Source organism: Tachyglossus aculeatus, chromosome X3, assembly GCF_015852505.1.
Source record: "Tachyglossus aculeatus isolate mTacAcu1 chromosome X3, mTacAcu1.pri, whole genome shotgun sequence".
In the NCBI taxonomy this organism is placed as follows: Eukaryota; Metazoa; Chordata; class Mammalia; order Monotremata; family Tachyglossidae; genus Tachyglossus; species Tachyglossus aculeatus.
The window spans coordinates 31243285-31266192 of record NC_052099.1 but is presented as its reverse complement, the minus strand read 5'-3'; the positions used below and the strand labels follow the sequence as shown (position 1 = coordinate 31266192).

General features: G+C 45.3%; 1 protein-coding gene across 1 annotated transcript in view; it reads left to right on the top strand.

The window, feature by feature from the left end:
* The window catches only part of FHOD3 (formin homology 2 domain containing 3), a 335498-nt gene that overhangs the window by 169318 nt on the left and 143272 nt on the right, over nucleotides 1-22908 (top strand). The window contains 1 exon segment of the mRNA XM_038770188.1: nucleotides 9084-9189. Coding sequence (XP_038626116.1) covers nucleotides 9084-9189 — 106 coding nt within the window.

The window sequence follows — 22908 nt, the reverse complement described above, 5'->3', positions numbered from 1 at the left end:
TCAGTCATATTTATTGAGCGCTTACTGTGTGCAGAGCACTGTACTAAGCGCTTGGGAAGTACAAGTTGGGAACATATAGAGTCGGTCCCTACCTAACAGCGGGCTCACAGTCTAGAAGGACTGTGCTCTTTCTGACTGTGCCCAATCTCGTGCTGTTTCTCCTAGGCCCCACTGCCTCCCTAACAGAACAAAAAGAAATACTTTTTCACCCAGTGGATGATAACAGGCATGGAATTAGTTTCCGTAAGAAGTCGGGCAGACCGAAATTAATCATCAGAATGTTCAAAAGGGGTTGGGATGAATTATTGAGGAAATATTAGGGGTGTCCAAGAGGGCAGCACCCAAGCTGCTTCAAATATCCCATCGCCCCTGGCAGAGACAGAATCCTGAGCTGGATGGGTTGTTATTCCCCCAGTATTGACATTTCTTCTTTGCTTTGTACTGAAAGCATCACTGTCCGAGCACATCACTGCCGTGAGTCAACTGGAGTGCTCACGACTCAGCAAGGGCTGAAATGTTTCTTTTTCAAGGTTTCCAGAGCAGTCCCGATGCCAGCAAGTGACACAATCTGATATTAAAAGGCCAAATCGGTGCTGGCCGAGTTGCAGATATTCGAAAAGCAAACGAGGCGATTTGCTGTCTCTGCATTTCCATGGAGGAATGGGCACCAAACCTCGCTGAAAAGGAAAGCTTCGGCTTCAAGGCCATTAATGGCCAAAATCCTTTTGCCGATGACGCACAAGCAGCGTTTTGCGAGTGATCTTTTTCATTGAGCCACAGGGAGATCCCCGAAGGAGTAGAATCATGGTGGCCACCGCTGCCAGCCTTCCCCTTTGGGAGACATTTGCTCACATCAAACAAAGCTGGGAGCTTCCATTTATTGGTTATTTTTTTGTGGTATTGAAAGTGCTTTCTAAGTGCCAGGCACTGTTCTAAGCACCTTGCTCTCTTCCACCTCACCTTTCCTCTTTGCTTTCCTACTACAGCCCAGTCCACACACTTCACTCCTAATAATAATAATAATCATATGTGCCGAACACTGTTCTAAGTGCTGGTGTGGTTATAAGTTAATCAGGTTGGACACAGTTAAGGCTCATAGTCTTAATCCCCATTTTGCAGATGAGGTAACCGAGGCCCAGAGAAGTGAAGTAATTGGCCCAAGGTCACACAGCAGACAAGTGGCAGAGCCAGGATTAGAACCCAGGCCCTTCTGATTCCCAGGTCTGTGTTCATTGCACTAGGCCACACTGCTTCTCTGAGGGGCCGCCCTTGAAACGTGGTTTTGCATCCTCCCTTTGAAAAGCAACCAGAAGCTTCTTCATGGTATCACTCAGGTTAGACCACACTGCTCCTCTAAGCGCTTACTATATGCAAGGCACTGTACTAAGCACTGGGGTAGGTACAAGCTAATCAGGTGGGACACAGTCCATGTCCCACATAGGGCTCACAGTCTAAATCCCCATTTGACAGATAAGGGAACTGAGGCCCAGTGAAGTGATTTGCCCAAGGCCACACGACAAAAAAGTGGCGGAGCCACGATTAGAACCCAGGTCTTCTGACTTCAGGCTCGTGTTTTTTCCCCTGGGCCATGCTGCTTTTCTGAGGGACTGCTCTTGAAATGTGGTTTTGTGTGCCCCTTTTGGAAAGCAGCGGGGAGCTTCCTCACAATATCACTCAGACAAGTGGGAGACAGTTCTTGCTTGCCTGGTCTAGATACTGTGTTTAGGGCCAATATCAAGCGGATAACCACAGCTGGTGGCTTTCTTATTCCTGGGCTAAACCACTCCATGACACTCCCATTAATTCCTTGGAGAATGAAATTGATACCTCCCAAAATTGGGACTGGTTTACCCTGCTATAATTTTTCAGGCCTGCCCTTCTAATGCTAATCAGTGAATGTTGGGAATCGGGAACAAATTCAGCGATTTAACCTATACTGTTTTCCCACTTGGGGGAAATCAGAGAGTGTGCACTCTGATTAAGCCCTAGAAGCATGGAGTATATGTTGCCAAATTGTACTTCCCTAGTGCTTAGTACAGTGCTCTGCACACAGTAAGCGCTCAATAAATCCGATTGATGATGATGATAGAGCAGCTCTGTCACTTGTCTGCTGTATGGGGCAAGTCTCTTCACTTCTTTGTGCCTCAGTGACCTCATCTGTAAAGGGGGGATCGAGACCGTGAGCCCCATGTGAGGCAGGGACTGTATCCAGCCCAGTTTGTTTTTTCCCACCCCAGCGCTTAATACGGTGCTTGGCACATAGTAAGTGCTTAACAAATACCACAGTTTTTTTTATTACTATTATTGTGTGCCACCATAAGTGGCTCATTGTACATTTCATTGATCTGGCAATAAGGGGACTCTTTGCTTGCCTTTGTTGAAACACGATGGTAGGTACAACAGGCGAAGCAGAATGTCATCTATCTTCCCTACAGAAAGGGGGAATCTTGAGAGAGAAGGGTTTTTGGAAGGAGCAATCACTTAATGATATTTACTGAGCACTTACTGTTTGAAAAGCACTATACTAAGCGCTTGGTGGACACGTTCCCTGCCCAAAGCAAACACAAGGTTGGGATCAGAAGTCCCAGCTTCACAACCGGCCTGCAGTTGTGTTCTTGGACAAATCATTTAACGTCTCTGGGCCTCAATTTTTTCATCTGTTAAATGGGAATATGATAGAATGTGACCCCATGTGGGACAGGTACTGTGTCTGAGCTGATAACCTTGGTTCTATCCCAGCACTTAGCACATAGTAAGTCCCATAATGATCATTATTGTTGGCATTGTTATCCCATTGATGCCAAATTGGGGAATCTATATTTGACTGGAGGCAATAAAACTTGGTCGTATGCTTGTAGAAGTTTTCCCTAGATGGGAATGCAACCAAATGTTCATTTTTAACATATGGTAGTGGAAAAGGAGAGAACATTACTTTTTACACATATAAAGTCATTTTCTCCTAAAAATCCATGATACCTACCCATTTCCCTTTCTTCCAAACCATGATTATTTTGAGTATCTAAATCAAACCCAGATGTCTCTTATTTCACTTGGGGCACTGTACCTCCCTTTTTTCCACATATTAGAGGTTTCCCAATGTTTCTTTGGATTCTAGAGGCAAGTCCACAGATATTTCCCAGTCCCTGACATATTTTCTCTTCCAGACATAGACCAAAAGTTTCATGCATAGGATCTCTGGAGAAGAGTCAATCAGTAAACCGTTCAGGAGCGTTTGCTGAACAGTTACTGTGAGCAGAACAGTGTTCTGTGCAATTTTTCTTGATGGTATTTAAATGCTTTCTATGTTCCAGGCGCTGGGTGGATACAAAATAATCAGATTAGACAGCGTCTATGTCCCACATGAGGCTCACAGTATTAATCCCCATTTTACAGTTGAGGGAACCGAGGCCCAGAGAAGTGAAGTGACTTGCCCAAGATCACACAGCACACAAGGGGCCGAACTGGGGTTAGAACCCGGGTTCTAACCCAGACTGCCAGGGCTAGGTTTTTTCCCCTAGGCCACGCTGCTTCCCTGTTGGGAGGAGGGAGAATCAAAGTAGGAATTACTGCTCTTAAGAAACCTACAGTCTACTGGTGGAGACAGCTAAGGGAAGAGGAAAAACATAGATTCAGCTGGTAATAGCAGGAGTGTGGAAAGACGGATATGAAAGTGAAGAATTGAGTTTAAAGAATGGATACATGCATACAAGCTAGGAGAAACTGAGGATGACTTGACCTGAAGTGGTGAAAAATGGTAGTTTTTCATCAGTGGTATTTGAGCATTTATTGTATGGAGAGAACTGTACTAAGCACTTGGGAGAGCACAATAACAGAGTTGGCAGACCTGTTCCCTGCCTACAATGAGCTTATAGTCTAGAGGCTGAAAGTAGCATGGCTTAGTGGATAGAGCACAGGCCTTAGAGTCAGAAGGACCTGGGTTCTAATCCTGGCTCTGCCACCTGTCTCCTATGTGACCTTGGGCGAGTCACTTAACTTCTCTGTGCTTCGTCTGCAATATGGGGATTAAGACTGTGAGCCCCAGGTGCGACAAAGACTATGTCCAACCCGATTAGCTTTTATCTACCCCGGCGCTTATTTCAGTGCCTGGCACATAGTAAGCCCTTAACAAATGCTATTTATAAAAAGGGGAAAGGAAGTGGATTTTCAGAAGGGCTTTGGGAATGGAGACGACTGTCATCAGGCACATTTGAAGGGAGATAGATTCCAGACTGAGGGATAAGACCTGCCTGAGCCAGAGAGAGAAGGGAGAGAGTCAAGAAGGAAGCCCAGTGAGAAGGTTAACGTGGGAAGAGCGCAAGGGTGAAGAGAGAGGAGATTTAAGGAGAGAGCTCGTGGGAGAAGTGTTACTCAGTCAATCGTATTTATAGAGCACTTACTGTGCACAGGGTACTGTACTAAGAACTTGGGTGAATACAGTATAACACATCCCTGGGGCTTTTATTTTTATCTTTAAAAAAACGTTTTCAATGATATCATTTAAGTCAATTGCCTCATTTTCATTCTGGGTATAATTAGAGTCACAGTACCATCTCATTCAGGAAAAAAAAACCAACCCAAAAAGCATTAGAAACAGACTGAAGAAAACCTACTCTCCTTTAACATATGTATTGTTTCGCTCCTACATGTTATAAATGGCTATTAGGGTTGTTATGATCTTTAATCAATCAATGAATCAGTGGTATTTACTGAGGGCAGAACACAGTACTAAGCTCTTGGAAGAGTACAGTACAACGGTTGGCGTACACAATCCCTGCCACAAGGACATTGCAGTCTGAGTATAGACTGCAAACGCTCTGTACAGTGCTCTGCACTAGCAAGTGCTAATAAAGATCAGGGGAGTCAGGAGTTAACAGAGATTGGCGATAGAAGTGGTAGAGGAATAGAAAATAATTGATCCCTCACTTTCCAGAAAGGAAACTGAAGAACGAAAAGGTAATTCTGATAATCACGACCTCAGTGGCCTTCTGATAACTTTGACCCTCTCCGTTGTGACCTCTGATTACTTCTGACCCCAGGGTCAAAGGAAGCAGCGTGGCCTAGTGGAAAGTGCATGGACTGGGAGTCAGAGGAACTGGGTTCTAATTCTAGCTCTGCCACTTACCAGCTGTGTGACCTTGGGCAAGTCATTTCTCCGTGCCTCAGTTCCCTCATCTGTAAGGCAGGGATTCAATACCTGCTCTCCTTTATCCTGTATTTACCCCAGAACTTAGTACAGTGCTTGGCATCTAGTAAGCGCTTTAACAAGTGCCACAATTATTATTCTTGTTATCTTGACTCCTCCATTGTGACCTCCAAGGGCCTATCATTCCCCTGTCCCCCATTGACTGAAGCGCCCCCAGTCTGCCCTGACTCCCCAATTCTTATTCCCTTTCTGCCAGTCTCGTGGTCAGCTCATCTCTCCGGTCATCACCTAGTTGCAAAATTACAGGCAGTTCATCGTTCTGACTCTGTTATTCCCCACCTGAAAATGGGTTTAATTGTTAGCTGAAATATTTTTACTGAAAACCTTCCAACGTGGCCATGAAGTTCCAGCCAGTGAGTCCTTGGTGCTCTCAACTCCAAATCTGCATAGGGGAGACCCTATTGTTGAATTTACTAAGCTCTTTAGTAAATACTGTTGGAGGATGAATCCCTCTCATAACAAAAAAAGGGTTGCAGGAGTTCTTGTCCTCCCCTGATCATTTTTTTCATGTTTTTGTAAAAGTACAATGAATTTACAGTATTTAGTGGCAAGTATAACACACTCAAATGACAATGAAAAGCAGCATGGCATAGTGGATAGAGTACGGACGTGGGAGTCAGAAGGTTATGGGTTCGAATCCTGGATCTGCCACTTTGCTGCGTGACCCTGGGCCAGTCAATCAGTAATAATAATGATGGTATTTGTTAAGAACTTAGTATGTGCTGAGCACTGTTCTAAGTCCTGAGGTAGATACAGGGTAATCAGGTTGTCCCACTTGGGGCTCACAGTTTTAATCCCCATTTTTCAGAGAACTGAGGCACAGAGAAGTTAAACAGCTTGCTGAAAGTCACACAGCAGGCAAGTGATGGAGCCGGGATCAGAACCCATGTCCTCTGACTCCCAAGCCCGTGCTCTTTCCACTAAGCCATGCTGCTTCCTTCTCTGGACCTCAGTTACCTCATCTGTGAAATGGGGATTGAAACTGTGAGCCCGATGTGCGACAGGGACTGTGTCCAACCCCATTTGCTTGTATGCACCCCAGCACTTAGTACAGTGTCTGGCACTTAGTATGCACTTAATAAATGCCATAATAATAATTATTATTATTGTCATTATTAAAAGCAGGAACAAAATCTGGGAGCATTCAGGGGGCTTGGCAGGACCTGACCCATTTCTCCACAGAGTGTAGAGTATGAAATGTGGAAAGGGCAATTTTCCAGTCAGATCTTTTACATTCCAGAGTAATTTCTGTTAGTTCCTGTAGTTTAGTGTGGTCTGTCATTCTCCTCCAGAGGAATAATGTGAAATTTTGCAGCAGTACCACGAAATGGGGAACACAAAAATGATGTGGTATTTTAAAATTATCCTACTTTATTAAATCTGGATTTATGGAGGAATTAATATTAGAAAACATCCTTTAGAAAACGTCTCACACAATCTGTATATCCATTAGCCTAATCTCTCAGAGATGATGTAAAGGCCCATATATGGCTTCTTGGTAAAAGAAAACATGTAGTTTTAAATTGCCTATGACTATTTAGCTCATCACTTGATCAAAGTATTTTAATGGTTATAGGTGGTTCTGGGTTCTTTTAGCCCATGTATGTTCAAGAGTCTCAAGAAAGGTTTATTTTAGTATTATTATCTGTAAAATGGGGATTCAGAATCTGCTCTCCCTCACCCTTAGCCTGACTGTGGGTCAGGGACTGTGTCTGATGTAAGTGTACAGTATTTATCCTAGTGCTTGGTACCACAGTTATTATTGTTTTTGAGACCACACAACAGAGTAGCACTAGTGGGCTGAGAGAGGCATAAATTCCTGAAGGGATGTCTCCTGCCAATTTGTTGGAAGCTCGTTTAACAAAATAAGGTTGAGACCGGTCACTAGGATGTGTAAGGGGATGGAGAATTTGCCTGTATGGATAAATGGGGAAGGTTAGGATTCTTCACTTTGGGAAAGACCAAGATGGGGAAGAGACATGATTAAAATCTTGAAAGGGGAATGGAGGATGAATGTGTTAATCAAAACCCACTATGTCTCACACTATTAGGACAAAAGGTCACACTTTGAAGATTGAAAACAGACACTTCAAAGCAAACAAAACAAGTTTTTTCCTCACAGGTGGTGGTAAGCATGTAAGATGTGTTTCTGCCACCTGAAAACCCCAGCAATTTCAAAGGAAAATTAGGATAAATTCCCCCACAAGAGGCTCATGATGAGTTATGCTGGGAAAGTTTGAGCTATCAAACTTGTATTTGTTGAGTGCTTACTGTGTTCAGAGCACTGTACTAAGCACTTGGGAGAGGACAGCGCAACAGAATTAGCAGACACATTTCTCTGCCCATGAAGAGCTTACAATCTAGAAGGGGGATGTCGAGAGCAACAATAGGGAAGCTAGATGGTGCATGACTCAAAAGCATGAGGATGGAGGAGAAGGAAGGTAATGCGACAGATGATTTCTTCATTTTCCATGGCCATTGCCAGCGATGAGACTACTGCGTAGCCGGGAATATTGGTCTGACCCAACATTGCATATGGTCTGATGTTTTTAATTGGTCTATCGTCAATAAATAATTTTCTAAATAGAGCCCACAGGATTAGAAGAGCCCAGGATATTAGGCGATTACACTGAAATAATTATGTCCTCAAAGGTTTACCTAAACCTTAGGAAACGTGGGAGAGGGAGACAGATAGCTATAGTACTTGTCAAGTGTTGAAGAAGAAAGCATCTCTTTGAAAAAACTTCTCACTGTCAGCCTATCAATCAACCTAATCTTTCTTAGTTGGTTAAAGGCCTGTAAAAGGCTTCTTGGCACAAAGAAACAGGTTAAATTCCCTAAGAACATTTAGGAAAATCCATTTGAATTGACCCTAAAAATAATGAAGGGTAGCTAGGCCTAGAAAGGAGGTGTATTTGAGTTTTTTTCTGGAAAACAGTGTTCCGCCTGGAGCCTCGAGGAGGAATTAGACTTAATAATAATCATAATGAGCTCTCAGTACAGTGCTGTGCACGCAGAGCCATTGATTGATTGTTGCTGTTATGACTTAATTTTAACTTGTTTAAGCTGTGTTTGCATGATATTCTTCTGTTGTATGTGTTGTATTCACTCACTATCATTCCTCTGTCCCCCATTGACTGAAGCCCCCGCCCCCCAATTCTTATTCCCTTTTGGCCGGTCTCCTGGTCAGCTCATCTCTCCTGTCAATGCCTGGTTGCAAAATTACAACCTGAGACACTGTTATTTCCCACCTGGAAATGGGCCACATTATGTCCATATCCGTAATTTAGTTATTTATATTAATGTCTGTCTCCCTCTTCGAACGGTAAGCTCATGGTGGGCAAGGAATGTGTCTTCCAACTCTATTATATTGTATTCTCCCAAGCACTTAGTACTGTACTCTGTGCACAGTAAATGCTCAATAAATAGCATTGATTGATTGATTGAGCCCTTGCTGTATGAGAAGCAGCATGACATAGTGGATGGAGCGCAGCCCTGGGAGTCGGAAGGTCATGGGTTCTAATCCCGGCTCAGCCACTTGTCTGCCGTGGGCCCTGGGCAATTCGCCTCAGTTCCCTCATCTGTAAAATGGGGATTGAGATTGTGAGCCCCATGTGGGACAGGGACTGTGTCCATCCTGATTTGCGTGTGTCTACCCCAGTGCTTAGTACAGTGTGAGACACATAGTAAGCGCTTAACAAATACCTCAATTATTATTATTATCATTATTATTGTTAGGGCCCGGGGAAGAGTTCAATACAACAGAGTTTGTAGACACGCTCCATGCTCTGGGCCAGGTATTGGTCCATATTGTCAGTGTTCAATCAATGTTAATAATGGTAACAATAGCCATAATATCCTTTCTCTCCTTCCCTGCCAGGATGACAAGGATTTGGTGCATGAATTTGTTGTGGCCGAAGGGCTGACCTGTTTGATAAAGGTGGGAGCTGAGGCGGACCAGAATTACCAAAACTACATCCTGAGAGGTGGGTGCCTTGGTGTGTCAGAAAGGGCCCCCTGGAGAATTGCATCAGAAATTCATTAGAATTATTATTATTATGAATCAGAATATGTGCAGGGTCTAGGGAGTCTTAATAATAATAATTTTGCTATTTCTTATTAATAGTAATAACAGCAATAATAATTGTGTTATTTAAGCTCTCACTATAATAATAATTATAATAATAATGTTGGTATTTGTTAGGCGCTTACTATGTGCCAAGCACTGTTCTAAGCGCTGGGATAGATACAAGGTTGTATCTATCTCCCCAAAATACCCAGCGCTGGGATATATAATCAGGTTGTCCCATGTGGGGCTCACAGTCTTCATCCCCACTTTACAGATGAGGTAACTGAGGCACAGAGAAGTTAAGGGACTTGCCCAAGGTCATGCAGCTGACAAGTGGCAGAGCCAGGATTAGAGCCCATGACCTCTGACTCCCAAGCCCGGGCTCTTTCCACTAAGCCACGCTGCTATGTCCCAGACACTGTGCCAAGCACTGGGGTAGATAGAAGGTAATCAGGCTGGATACAGTCCCTGTCCCATATGGGGCTCCCAATCTCAATCTCCATTTTACGGATGAGAGAACCGAGGCACAGAGAAGTTAAGTGACTCGCTCAAGATCACCCAGCAGACAAGTGGAGAAGCCGGGATTAGAACTGAGGTCCTTCTGAATCACTAGGACACACTGCTTTGTTGAACCCTTACTATGTGTCAGACACTGTTCTAAGCACTGGGGAAGGTGGAAGCTAATCAGGCCGACAGTCCCTGATCCCACACAAGGCTCACAATCTAAGCAGGAAGGAGAACAGGTATTGAATTCCCATTTTTCGCAGATGAGTTAACTGAGGCACAGAAAAGTGAAGTGATTTGCCCAAGGTCACCCAGCAGGCACGTGACGGGGCTGGGGTTAGAATACAGGTCTTTTGACTCCCGGGCCGATGCTCTTTTTACTAGGCCACACTGCTCTTCAGAGTCTTCATTCAAAGCTAAAATGGTGGTCTTACTCCCTGTAGAGGGGAGAAACTGCCATCTTTCCCCAAGAAAATTGCAGTGAGCAAGTCCTAGGCCAACTGGTGAGCGCCTAGCTCATTGTGGGTGGGGAATGTCTGGTATATTGCTATACTGTAATAGTAATAATAATTGTGGTATTTAAGCGCTTACTATGTGCCAGGTACTGTGCTACAGGCGTTTTACTTTTCCAAGTGCTTAGTACAGTGCTCTGCATGCAGTAAGTGCTCAGTAAACATGATTGACTGACTGACTAAAGAATAGCTATCAACACCTGGGAGGGAGGAAGAGCATCCTTGAAGAGATGAAATGGAGATTGTTTAGGACTGCTGTGGGCAGGGAATATGTCTACCAACTCTGTTGTATTCGCTCCTAGCTACGGCTCTCAGTTCCAACAAGGCTGTAATCTATGATTTTTGCATTTATTCCCATCCTTGGCCTTCGGTGACTTTCATTCCCCAGCACCAACCCCCGTTTACCCCTCTAGATAATAGCAATAATAATAATGGTGGTATTTGTTAAGCCCTTACTATGTGCCACAAGTGCTCAATACATTCCATTGATTGATTAAATTGTTTGAGAGACAAGTGAGGTGAGGGCTTGGGCACGCCATCCCACCCAGATTTCCTGGTATGACAAGGATCCCCTCCTCATCGTAATACGTACGTGCATATCATCAAATTGCTGTGCTTCCTCTGCCCGCAGAACTATTTCATCCTACACCTTATCCCATTCTGGCAACTTGTGGATCATGTTGTACCTAGGAGAGACTTGGACTGTGGCAAGAACATTCCCAAATCCTTCCAAGTATTTTTGGTTTGTTTTTAATGGTATTAGTTAAGCATTCACTATATGCCAGGCACTGTACTAAGCACTGAAGTCAGTAGAAGCTAATCAGGTTAATAATAATAATGATAGCATTTAATAATAATAATAATAATAATAATGTTGGTATTTGTTAAGCACTTACTATGTGCAAAGCACTGTTCTAAGTGCTGGGAAGGTTACAAGGTGATCAGGTTGTCCCACGGGGGGCTCACAGTCTTTATCCCCATTTTCCAGATGAGGTAACTGAGGCCCAGAGAAGTGAAGTGACTTGCCCAAAGTCACACAGCTGGCAATTGGCAGAGCTGGGATTTATACCCATGACCTCTGACTCCAAAACCCGTGTTCTTTCCAGTGAGCCACGCTGCTTCTGTAGGTTGGACACAGTCTACGTCCCACATGGGGACATTCGTAATTCCCATTTTACAGACAAGGGAACTGATGCGCAGAGAAGTGAAGTGCCTTGCCCGAGGTCACGCAACAGACAAGTGGTGGAATTGGGATTAAAACCCAAATCCTTTGATTCCCAGGCCTGTGCTCTATCCACCAAGCCATGGTGTTTCTCAAGATGCTTATATAAAACACATGGGATAACAGAAATAAGTTTCAGAAGCCCTGTGGAGACTTCCCCATGTCAGCTTGGTACTAGGCCATCCGGCCTTGTCTCCTGGCCTTTCTCAGGACAGTTTTAATCCAATCATCTCCTCACCCAGTCCTTTTCAGTTCCAGGAATCTCTGGGTATTTTGGGGATAAGACCGTGTCTGAAAATGAAGATAGGTTTGGAATGAGAGTGTTACTAAGGCTATCAAAGAGCCAGGGGAGGCCTGTTGAGAAGAAATGTTAAATGTGATAATATTTTTCTGACTTCTCATTTTTTGGAAGACTGTAGAAAATGGCCAAGGTTTTAAAGATAACCACAAGCCTAAGAGAGATTGAGTGTGGTATTGCATAGCTCACAGCTTTGCTAGTTGAAATGGGACATTTTAGAACAGAGAGTTCTTAGATTCCAAGGTGCTCCTGTATTGAGTTGGTTGTTTTTAAATCTCCTGATTCATTTTGTGGGATATCCAATGTGTTAGGCTGACCAAGTATTCCTGGAAAAGTGTTATTCCCTTCTCTCTCCTTCAGGACTATTGCTGCTTTTTGCCCTCTGACTGAAACAAGTGCCATCTCTATTCTGGTTCTCACCAGACATACTTTTCTTTCCCTCCCCAAGTGTAAGGAAACTATTTAGGTGACCAAGCCCCCTCCTTTCACCCTTCCCCCTAAACCTGGACTCTCCACCCCGAGATGGCTGGATTTGGGCACTGGTTTGATTTTAGCATCTATTTGGCTTGGGTCAAATGCTATGCAGAGGGCAAATATAAGTCAAGGTTGAATTTTGTCTGGGAGCTAGTGAAACTTTTCTTTCCACCCCACTAGAAGTCTTTTGGGTCAGTGGCAGAATCTATTCAAGTGCATCTAGGCAGAATTCCAAACATAAGCATTTAGCTAAAATGAGGTAAAGACAAACCCTGCAACAGCAACGAGCCATCCCTAGCTCCACTCCTAGCTATGGCTCTCAGTTCCAATGAGGCTGTAATGTATGATTTTTGCATTTATTCCGATCCTTGTCCTTCGGTGACTTTCATTCCCCAGCACAAACCTCCGTTTCCCCCTCTAGATAATAGCAATAATAATAATGATGGTATTTGTTAAGCCCTTACTATGTGCCAAGCACTCTTCTAAGCTCTGGTGCAAGACAAGTTTATCTGGTTGTCCCACGTGGGGCTCACAGTCTTAATCCCTATTTTACAGATGAGGTAACTGAGGCACTGAGACATTAAGTGGCTTGCCCAAAGTCACACAACCTCCAAGTGTCAGCTGTCAGCTCTTTGTGGGCAGGGGAATGTATCTATTGGCTCTGTTATTGAGTCCTCTCCCAAGCGCTTAGTACAGCGCTCTGCCCACAGGAAGCACTCATTGAATGCCATTGACTGATTTATCTCTCCATGCTCCCAGCTAGAACTTTTGCCTCTGTTTCCTCCCTCCCAACTTTGCTCATCTGTGTAGGCAGGGATTGTCTCTCTTTATTGCTGAACTGTACTTTCCAAGCGCTTAGTACAGTGCTCTGTACACAGTAAGCACTCAATCAATATGATTGAATTAATGAGTGACAGCTTTAAACTGTCTGGGATGATGCTGAGAGGGTAGTGACCACACACTTTTTTATGGTATTTGTTAAGCACTTACCGTTTGTCACGTGCTGCTTTAAGAGCTGGGTAAGACAAAAATTTATCAGGTTGGACCCCGTCCCTGTCCCATATGGGGCTCAGAGTCTAGGAAGGAGTGGGATTTACTCCATTGGATGAGGCACAGAGAAGTGAAGTGACTTTTCCAAGGTATCACAGCAAGCAGTTGGCAGAGCTGGGATTGGAACCCAGGTCTTCTGATTCCCAGGCCCATGCTTTTTTCACTAAGCTTCACTTTTTCCCATTTTCTGCCCATATACGTCTTATTGAATGGGCTTGCTCACCAAGGCTCACTACCTACCCCTTAAACATTCCAGATATACTATATTCAAATAGTGTACACACTCCAAACCCTGGCGGGAGGGTCTAGAGATTCATTCCACAGGTTTGAGGTGGTTCATTCATGCATTCAATCGTATTTATTGAGCGCTTACTGTGTGCAGAGCACTGTACTAAGCGCTTGGGAATGCAAGTTGGTAACATATAGAGATGGTCTCTACCCAACAGGGGGCTCACAGTCTAGAAGGGGGAGACAGACAACAAAACAAAACATATTAATAAAATAAATAGAATAGTAAATATGTACAGGTAAAATAGAGTCATAAATCTGTACAAACATATATACAGGTGCTGTGGGGAGGGGAAGGAGGTAGGGTGGGGGGGATGGGGAAGAGAGGAAAGAAGGGGCTCATTCTGGGAAGGCTAACTGGAGGAGGTGAGCTCTCAGTAGGGCTTTGAAGGGAGGAAGAGAGCTAGCTTGGCGGATGGGCAGAGGGCGGGCATTCCAGGCCAGGGGGAGGACGTGGGCCGGGGGTCGACGGTGGGATGGGTGAGAATGAGGCACAGTGAGGGGGTTAGTGGCAGAGGAGCAGAGGGTGTGGGCTGGGCTGGAGAAGAAAAGAAGGGAGGTGAGGTAGGAGGGGGTGAGGTGATGGACAGGCTTGAAGCCGAGAGCACAGAATGAGTGTTAGGTAACCTGGGGCATTAATCCTTATTTTGATCCATCAGTATCACATCTACAATCCACACTTGTCATCCACAAGCACTAAGACCCTGGAAGGCAAGCCTGGGATGAAACACTAAAGCGTAGCTGCCTGGGAAGTAGCAGGGCCCAGTGGAAAGAGCACAGCCCTGGAAGTCAGAGGATGTGGGTTCTAGCCCCGGCCCCGCCACATGACTGCAGCTGTGTGACTTTGGGCAAGTCACTTCACTTTTCCGCATCTTAACTTATCTGCAAACTGGGGATTAAGACTGAGCTCCATGTGGGAGAGGGATTGTGGGCAACCTGATTACCCTGTATCTGCCACAGCACCTAGAACAATGCTGGGTACATAGTAAGCACTAAACAAATACCATAATTATTTCTATAATTAATTGATGTGAAGAGAATAAGTGACAGCCAAATTCTCGAGGAAACTGTGGCCTGGCTAGCTGAAATGGGGAGGGGGGACTCTCCTCAGGGAAGGGAGAACAGGGCAGGCTTTTTGATGGTATTGGCAAGCCCAGCCTCCAGTGATGGACCAGGACAGTGCGTGGTGGAGACGATGGATGTAAATCATCTGTGGCTGCTGGTTCCCCATCTGGGAGTGTGAGGGTATGGTCGCACAACTGTGTAGTAGGGGGAGAGAGAATGGCTCTGAACAAAATAACATCACCGCCAGTAATCCAACTTCACCCATCCAGAGCACGTGACCACTGGGCCCTAGTAAACAGCATTGTTTGTTTGCTTTTACCCTTCAAATTGGCTGTTCTGACAGGAAGGTCAGTGGAGACAATCAGGAACACATGTGAAAGTTAGCCAGTGCCATAGGGGGAAAGGGGAACTCCAGGTGACACTGAATCCTTAACAGTCTCGGTGGGTGTGGTTTTTTTATTGGTATTTTGTTTTGTTTTAAAGCCTAATGGGCCTGCTATTTTTTTTTTTTTAAACTTTTTATCCAGGAAAACCTCTTCCTCAGAATAAAACATGGCGTGGCCAAAAAAGTGCTCCATGTACTACAAACAGAATGCCGCTGTGGTGACATCCTATTCCTGGGCTGGCCTTCGGGGCTAATAGAGAGGGGGAAGAGCTAGTTTGGTCCTCGGTCCAAATTTGTAGTATTCAATTTCTTGCTGCTTTCCCCTCCCCCTCTCACCACTAACTATAGTGTCCTGATAAAAACCACATTGTCCAAGACCTTTTCCTGTAGAGTTAGAAGGATCAGGAATTCTGCGCTTATTTGAAGATCTTTTGCATCTTTGCTGGAAAGTGAAAGAGACTGGGGGGTATTTGCCGAAGGAAGGTTTTTTGGTTTGTTTGTTTTGCAAGAGATCAAGGGAGAGTCAGACTCCTAAGTGACAGATTGATTTGGGTCAACCAATCAATCAGTGGCATTCATTTTTGAGCACTTAACCATGTGCAGAGCACTGTCTTAAGCATCTGGGAGAGTGCAGTAGCTGGATGGAGGAGGGCTGTGGGGGAATTTCTTAAACCCCAGAAGTGAAACTTGTTCTCTGAAAAGACATCTCATTTCCGGGAGAAAGAACAGTTTTAGAGTTTTGAAGCAGCTCTTCAGCAAGCTTTTATGGACTGCAATTGCAGAATTATCTAAAAAAACCTCCAAAAAACCCCAAGCCGAAAAACAAACCTGGTCCTTGCTGTGAGAACAATCGAGAGAGTGCTACCCAGAGTACTCCTTAATAGAGAAAATGTCCTGAAATCTAAATATATACTCTCTCCACTTCCCACCCTCTTCACCCTTCTTCCGCTCTACTCCCTGGACCAATGCCACCTTCACATGAAGCTGCCACTCATGGGGGAAAAACATTTTGAACCCCATTTCTTGATCTGCGAAGGGCAGGATCTGGGCTAATGAGAGAAGCGGTGATGGGAAGACCTTTCTTGTCGGGTCAGCTGTCCCTAGGTTCACCTTAGGAGGGGCATGATGTGTAATGCCTCGCCACTGGCTAAATTTAGGATATCTGCAAGTTTGCCAGGTGAACATATGGTTGTGGACGGGCAGCTGCTGAAGGAGAAGCATTGCGGTAGATCCCTGTCTAATGTCATGTAGCCTGAGGTCTTGTAGATGTGGTGGGGAGGCCAGGAATCCATCAATCTATCAGTGGCATTTACTGAGTACTTACTATATACAGAACACTGTAGTAAGCTCTTTAACAGACATGCTCCCTGCCATAATGAGCTTACAGTCTAAAGGGGGAGAAAGGCAATAATAGTAATAAATGGATAATTTATGGTATGTAATTTAAGGATGTGTGCATGAGGGCTTTGGGGTTAGGGCGGGGAAAATATTAAATATCCAAAGCAACGGGGACAGGTGGGAGGGGAGGGCTTGTGGCAGCAGTGATGGCAGTAGAAGAGGAGGAAGGGAGATAGAGCCAGGGCTTTAGGAGAAGAGAGGCACCTCGCAACTCTTCTAGTCCAACCCAGCCTGCACACTTTGCTCCTCTACTGCCAACCTACTCACCATATATTTGTCTAGTCCATCTTGCTGCCAAATTCTCACCCACGCCCTGCCTCTGGCCTGGAATGCCCTCCCTCTTCGCATCCGACAATCACTCTCCCCACCTTCAGAGCCTTATTGAAGGTGGATCTCTTCCAACCAGTCCCTCATTTCCTCTTTTCCCATTCCCTTCTGTGGCGCCCTGACTTGCTCCTTTGATTCACCCCCTCGCCCAGCCCCACAGCACTTATGTCCAAATCCATCATTTATTGATTTATATTAACGTCTGTCTCCCCTCTAGACTGTAAGCTCATTTGGGGCAGGGGCTGGGTCTGTTATATTGTTGTGTTTACTCTCCCAAGGGCTTAGTGCAGTGCCCTGCACACAGTAAGTGCTCAGTAAATACAACTGATTGAAGCAGCCATGAGGAGCATGGTTTATTAGCCCCCACTTTAGCCGCACACACCCCAAGCAGCTGCAGAGAACCAGTCGTGAGGAGATGGAGGAGGCCAGATGGAACCTCCACCTCTCCGGGTGCCGATTTTCACCACCATTTCTCTTCCCCCAATCCTCCGGGAGTGGCAGGATCCTGAAAGCCAATCCACAACCTTGGTGGATAATCCTCATGCAAACCCAGTGAGATTAGAATTCCCACCATGTCTTTTTCTTGGCTCTGGAATCTTCAGACCTAAGATGGTAAAATCAGCAAATAATAATAATTTAGGTATTTAAGTGCTTACTATGTGCAAAGCACTGTTCTAAGCACTGGGGAGGAGACAAGGTGATCAGGTTGGCCCATGTGGGGCTCACAATCTTAATCCCCATTTTACAGATGAGGTAACTGAGGCACAGAGAAGTTAAGTGACTTGCCCAAGGTCACACAGCAGACAGGTGATCTTCCATTCACATATCAGCCGTAAGCTCCTTGTGGGCAGGGAAGGTGTCTGTTGTTATATCGTACTCTCCCGAGATCTGGTACAGTGCTCTGCACAGGGTAAGTGCTCAATAAATACAGGTGAATGAATAACATCTCCAAAGTGCGCTTCTCTATCCTTGGGGTTCCAATTCTGTGTGAGAAGCAGCGTGGCTCAGTGGAAAGAGCACGGGCTTTGGAGTCAGAGGTCATGGGTTCGAATTCCGGCTCCACCACCTGTCTGCTGGGTGACTTTGGGCAAGTCACTTAACTTCTCTGAGCCTCAGGTCCCTCATCTGTAAAATGGGGATGAAGACTGTGAGCCCCACATGGGACAACCTGATCACCTTGTATCCCCCCCAGCGCTTAGAACAGTGCTTTGCACATAGTAAGCACTTAACAAATACCATCATCATCCTAAGAGCTTAGTACAGTCCTCTACTCTCAGTAAGTGCTCAGTAAATATGACTGATCGATTCCTGAGCAGCACTTGTCCCCAACACCTGGAGATCAGGGCAAGTCGGAATTTATTGAGCTCTCGAAAGGTAGGAATAAACCATCACGGGGTTTTGAATGGCAGAGGCCAAATAGCGTCGTGGGTTCTCAAGGATGGAGCGGCTTGTTTAGAAGGATTGCATGAAACTCAGTCCTCGGACTCGAAACCTGAGGACCTGCACAAAGGACTGGGTGATAGTGCTAGTGTTTTCTACAGTGCCACCAGCACTCTCTCTTCACTCTGTCAGTTTCCCAAAGAGTGCAACGAGCACAGACAGAGGCAGGAGCATAGCATGTTGCAAAGGCCCCACAAAAGGTTTTTTGTTTTTTACAAGCAGGACCCATTTACAGGGCAAATGACCCCAAAACAGTGTCCATCCTGTGTCATAAAGAGGTTCCATAGATGCTATTGATTGGTTGCTTAACACGCGGGCTCAAGAGGTCCGAGAGAGAGCCGATAAAGAATCTCTATAGATTCGGTTTCAACCAAGAACATTAGGGAACGTGTTCTTGAAAGTTACTCTGTGTTGCTTGAAACGGCCCGAAAAGGTGAAGTTAACTGGAGATGCTAAGGAAACTTTGGAAATTGGCTCCATCATCTGTGTTTTTAGCCCTTGGCTTTTATTACCCTCATTGCAACCTCCCCTTCACCTCCCCCCAACCCCCCACTCCTCCCCCTCTGTACAATCTCCCATTTGGCAAAACTCTCCGTTCCCTAAGATACAATAGAAACCTTTTCCTGCAGGAGGAGAGATTTGGCTGCCGAATGCAACCTGCAAAACCCATTTTGGCTACTTAGACCAGACTTGTTTTTGAAAATGCACCTATTTACCACTTTGGGGGAACTCTGCTGATTTGCAAACAGCACGCTTAGAACGGAGGTATCAACAAAAACGACTCAATAATCGGGAACCGGTTTGTTATCAAACCCATCTCGTGCAGGAGTCTGAAATCTTTGACAGAAACATGGTTAGAGAAACTGGGTGAACAGAATCGAATGCCTAATCAGTCAGATTAACTTTTAGCTTGCCTGGGACTTAGAGAATCTGGGATTCTCTAGGAAAAGGGAAATGTGCTTGGACAGTGGGGTGAAAGAAGAGAGGACTTGGGGAGAGGAAAGAGTGTGGATGGAGAGGAAAGGGAGCAGGGTAAGTGGCGTTCTTAGCCACCCGAAAGAGGTCCAGGAGTGCGGATTTTATTGTGTTTATTATTTCCATGTACACTGAGCTGTACAGGCCTTTCTTGGTTTTCACAAGCAATTGGTGCCATGGACGTTGCTAAAACAGCTTGCAAAGCGTGGATTGGAAAATTATTTAAAAGGATACATTTCCCCTTCATTTATTTTCAAATTTTAGTTTAAGCCTCAGAGGCCATTTCGAACTTCAGTAGTTCCTAGCTTAATCACAGCCGTCGTGACATTTCGTTCGTCTTCCACCACTAGGCAGGGATCACTTCTTCCTCTGGCTCTTTCAATACTTTCTTAAACGATGCCAGCCTTTCCACAGTAAATTGTGCCGTAGTCAAAAGACTCTGTGCTTGGAAGTCAGAAGACCTGGGTTCTAATCCCTGCTCTGCCATTTTCCTGCTCTGTAACCTCGGGCAAGTCCCTGAACTTTTCTGTGACTCCGAACTTTTCTGTGCCTCAGTTTCCTCATCTGTACAATGGGAACTCAATACCTGTTCTTTTTCCCCCTTAAGCAGTTTTTTATGGTATTTGTTAAGCACTTACTAAGGCACTGTACTAGACTGTCTGCTAGACTGTGAGCCCACTCCTTTTAGACTGTGAGCCACTGTTGGGTAGGGACTGTCTCTATATGTTGCCAGTTTGTACTTCCCAAGCGCTTAGTACAGTGCTCTGCACATAGTAAGCGCTCAATAAATACGATTGATGATGATGATGATGTACTAAGCACTGGGGTAGGTACAAGATGATCAGGTTGGACACAGTCCCCGTCCCATGTAGGGCTTGCAGTTTTAATTCCCATTTTATAGATGAGGTAAATGAGGCACAGAGAAGTGAAGTGATGTGCCCTAGGTTCCTCAGCAGACAAGTGGTGGAGTCAGGATTAGAGTCCAGGTCCACTGGCTTTCAGGCCCGTGCACTATCCACTAGACGATGCTGCTTCCTATAGTTCCAAGTAAGATGGAGACCGTGTTGGATCTCATTGTTCTGTATGTACCACAGTGATTGGGATATAGGAAACACTTAACAAATACCACAATTATAACATTATATAATGCGGTATATTCAATTAGGCAATAATAATTCTCCCCTCTTCACCAGCTGAAATATTCCTAGCTCATTATGAATATTGAATCCACACCCAAACCATCATCATCATCATCAATCGTATTTATTGAGCGCTTACTGTGTGCAGAGCACTGTACTAAGCGCTTGGGAAGTACAAGTTGGCGACATAACCACTGCATTTTGGTGGCTTTGGACTTTTTCAACAAAATGCTTTGGCTCCGCATTTCAAGAGCCTAAAGAGTGAAATAATTGGATGAGTAGAGATCCAATATCTCTTGCTTAAGACCCTGTAGACTCGATCAAACTGAAACGCTTCGGTCTGATTTTGAGAAACATAGATGCGCAGATGTCTTTGCAGCGGGAAATGGTATTTCTTGCCATACACTGGGTTGACTTTTCCAGTTTTATTTTTTTCATTTAAATGGAGAATGAGAGAAAGTAGAATCCCTATTACTGCTGTAAAAAAGCCCCAAACCATTGGATTTGGTTCGCTCTCTGCTGTGACACACTCCCCCTCTTGTGGGGAAGAAATGAACTCTCAGATGGCTGACCAATTTTGATTGCTGTACTGTAGGGCTTTAGAGTTCTGCCCATATAATAATAATAATAATAATAATAATAATAATAATAATAATAATAGCATTTATTAAGTACTTGCTATGTGCAAAGCACTGTACTAAGCGCTGGGGAGGTTACAAGGTGATCAGGTTGTCCCAGGAGAGGCTCACAGTCTTAATCCCCATTTTACAGAGGTAACTGAGGCCCAGTCTACCACCTCTTCTGTACCCTGCTTTCCAAAGCGCTTAGTATAGTCCTCTGCACATGACAAGCACTCAATAAAGAAGCAGCGTGGCTCAGTGGACAGGAGCACGGGCTTTGGAGTCAGAGGTCATGGGTTCAAACCCCGGCTCCGCCAATTGTCAGCTGTGTGACTTTGGGCAAGTCACTTAACTTCTCTGTGCCTCAGTTACCTCATCTGTAAAATGGGGATTGAGACTGTGAGCCCCACGTGGGACAACCTGGTCACCTTGTAACATCCCCAGCGCTTAGAACAGTGCTTTGCACATAGTAAGCGCTTAATAAATGCCATTAAAAAATAAATAAATAAATAAATAAATAAATGCCATCGATGGGTGGTTCAACAAGCTACGGGTTATAGACTATGAACGTCATTCACCATCACTGAGAAGCAGCATGGGATAGTGGCTAGAGCCCAGGCCCGGGAATCAGAAGGTCATGGGTTCTAATCCTGATTCCACCACATGTCTGCTGGGGACCTTGGGCAACTCACCTCACTTTTCTGTACTTCAATCATATTTGTGCAGAGCACTGTAATAATAGTGATGATAGCATTTATTAAGCACTTACTGTGTGCAAAGCACTGTTCTAAGTGCTGAGGAGGTTACAGGGTGGTCAGGTTGTCCCACGGGGGGCTCACAGTCTTCATCCCCATTTTACAGATGAGGGAACTGAGGCCCAGAGAAGTGAAATGACTTGCCCAAAGTCACACAGAGCTGGCAATCGGCAGAGCTGGGATTTGAACCCATGACATCAGACTCCAAAGCCTGTGCTCTTTCCACTGAGCCATGCTGCTTCTCTAAGCGCTGTACTAAGCGCTTATGTACCTCAGTTACCTCCTCGGCCAAACAGGGATTGAGGCTGTGCGTCCCAAGGGAAGGGGACTATGTCCAACTTGTATCCACCCCAGCACTTAGTACAGTGTGTGCCACATAGTGTGTGCTTAACAAATACCGTCATTATTATTGTTATCACTGAGAAGCAGTGTGGCCTGATGGAAAGAACATGGCCTTGGGTTCTATTCCCACCCTCACCACTTTCTTGCCTGCTGGATGACCTCGGGCAAGTCCCTTAACTTCCCTGTGCCTCAGTTCCCTCCTCTGCAAAATGGGAAATTGGACTTCCTCTTTTTCCCCAGCCTGTCCTGCCATCCTGATGAGGACGTAGAGCAATCTCCGGGTGGCCGGCAAGCAGAGAGCATTGTCATTTGTACGTGCCCCAGGGACAGCCGGAGGAAAGAGGGTTATGCATCCCTGCCAGCACCTCAAGGCGCACGAGGAGCCCCCATCCCTGTCATTCCATTCTTGGGCAATCCCCACATCAAAGCCATTTTTACAGGAGCCAAATGGGGGCCTCCTTCCTGCCCCAGAATTAAACAGCTGACACACTGAGGGCTAGAGCTGTTTATCCCAGGGATGGTTTTAATGAGGTTCCACGCAGGCCTTATAGTGGTGAGTAGTAATAGCTTTATGCCTTCACGAAGGCGACGAGACCGGGTGGATTAGGTGGGTCCCAGCTGAGGTAAAACAGGAAATTGTCCAGTGGCAGCAGCAAGAGCAGGGCCGTGGGCAGCTGCCAGCTTCACGGTTCGCTTCGGTTCGGGAGAAACGACCGGCCAAGGTAAGAGGATTTCTGTCTGGCTTGAGGGGATTGGACGAGAATGCTTCAGAAGATGGCTAGGACCACACTGTGTGTTGCCATGGTTACAACACAGGCAAGGGCCTTTTTAGTGATGAGCAG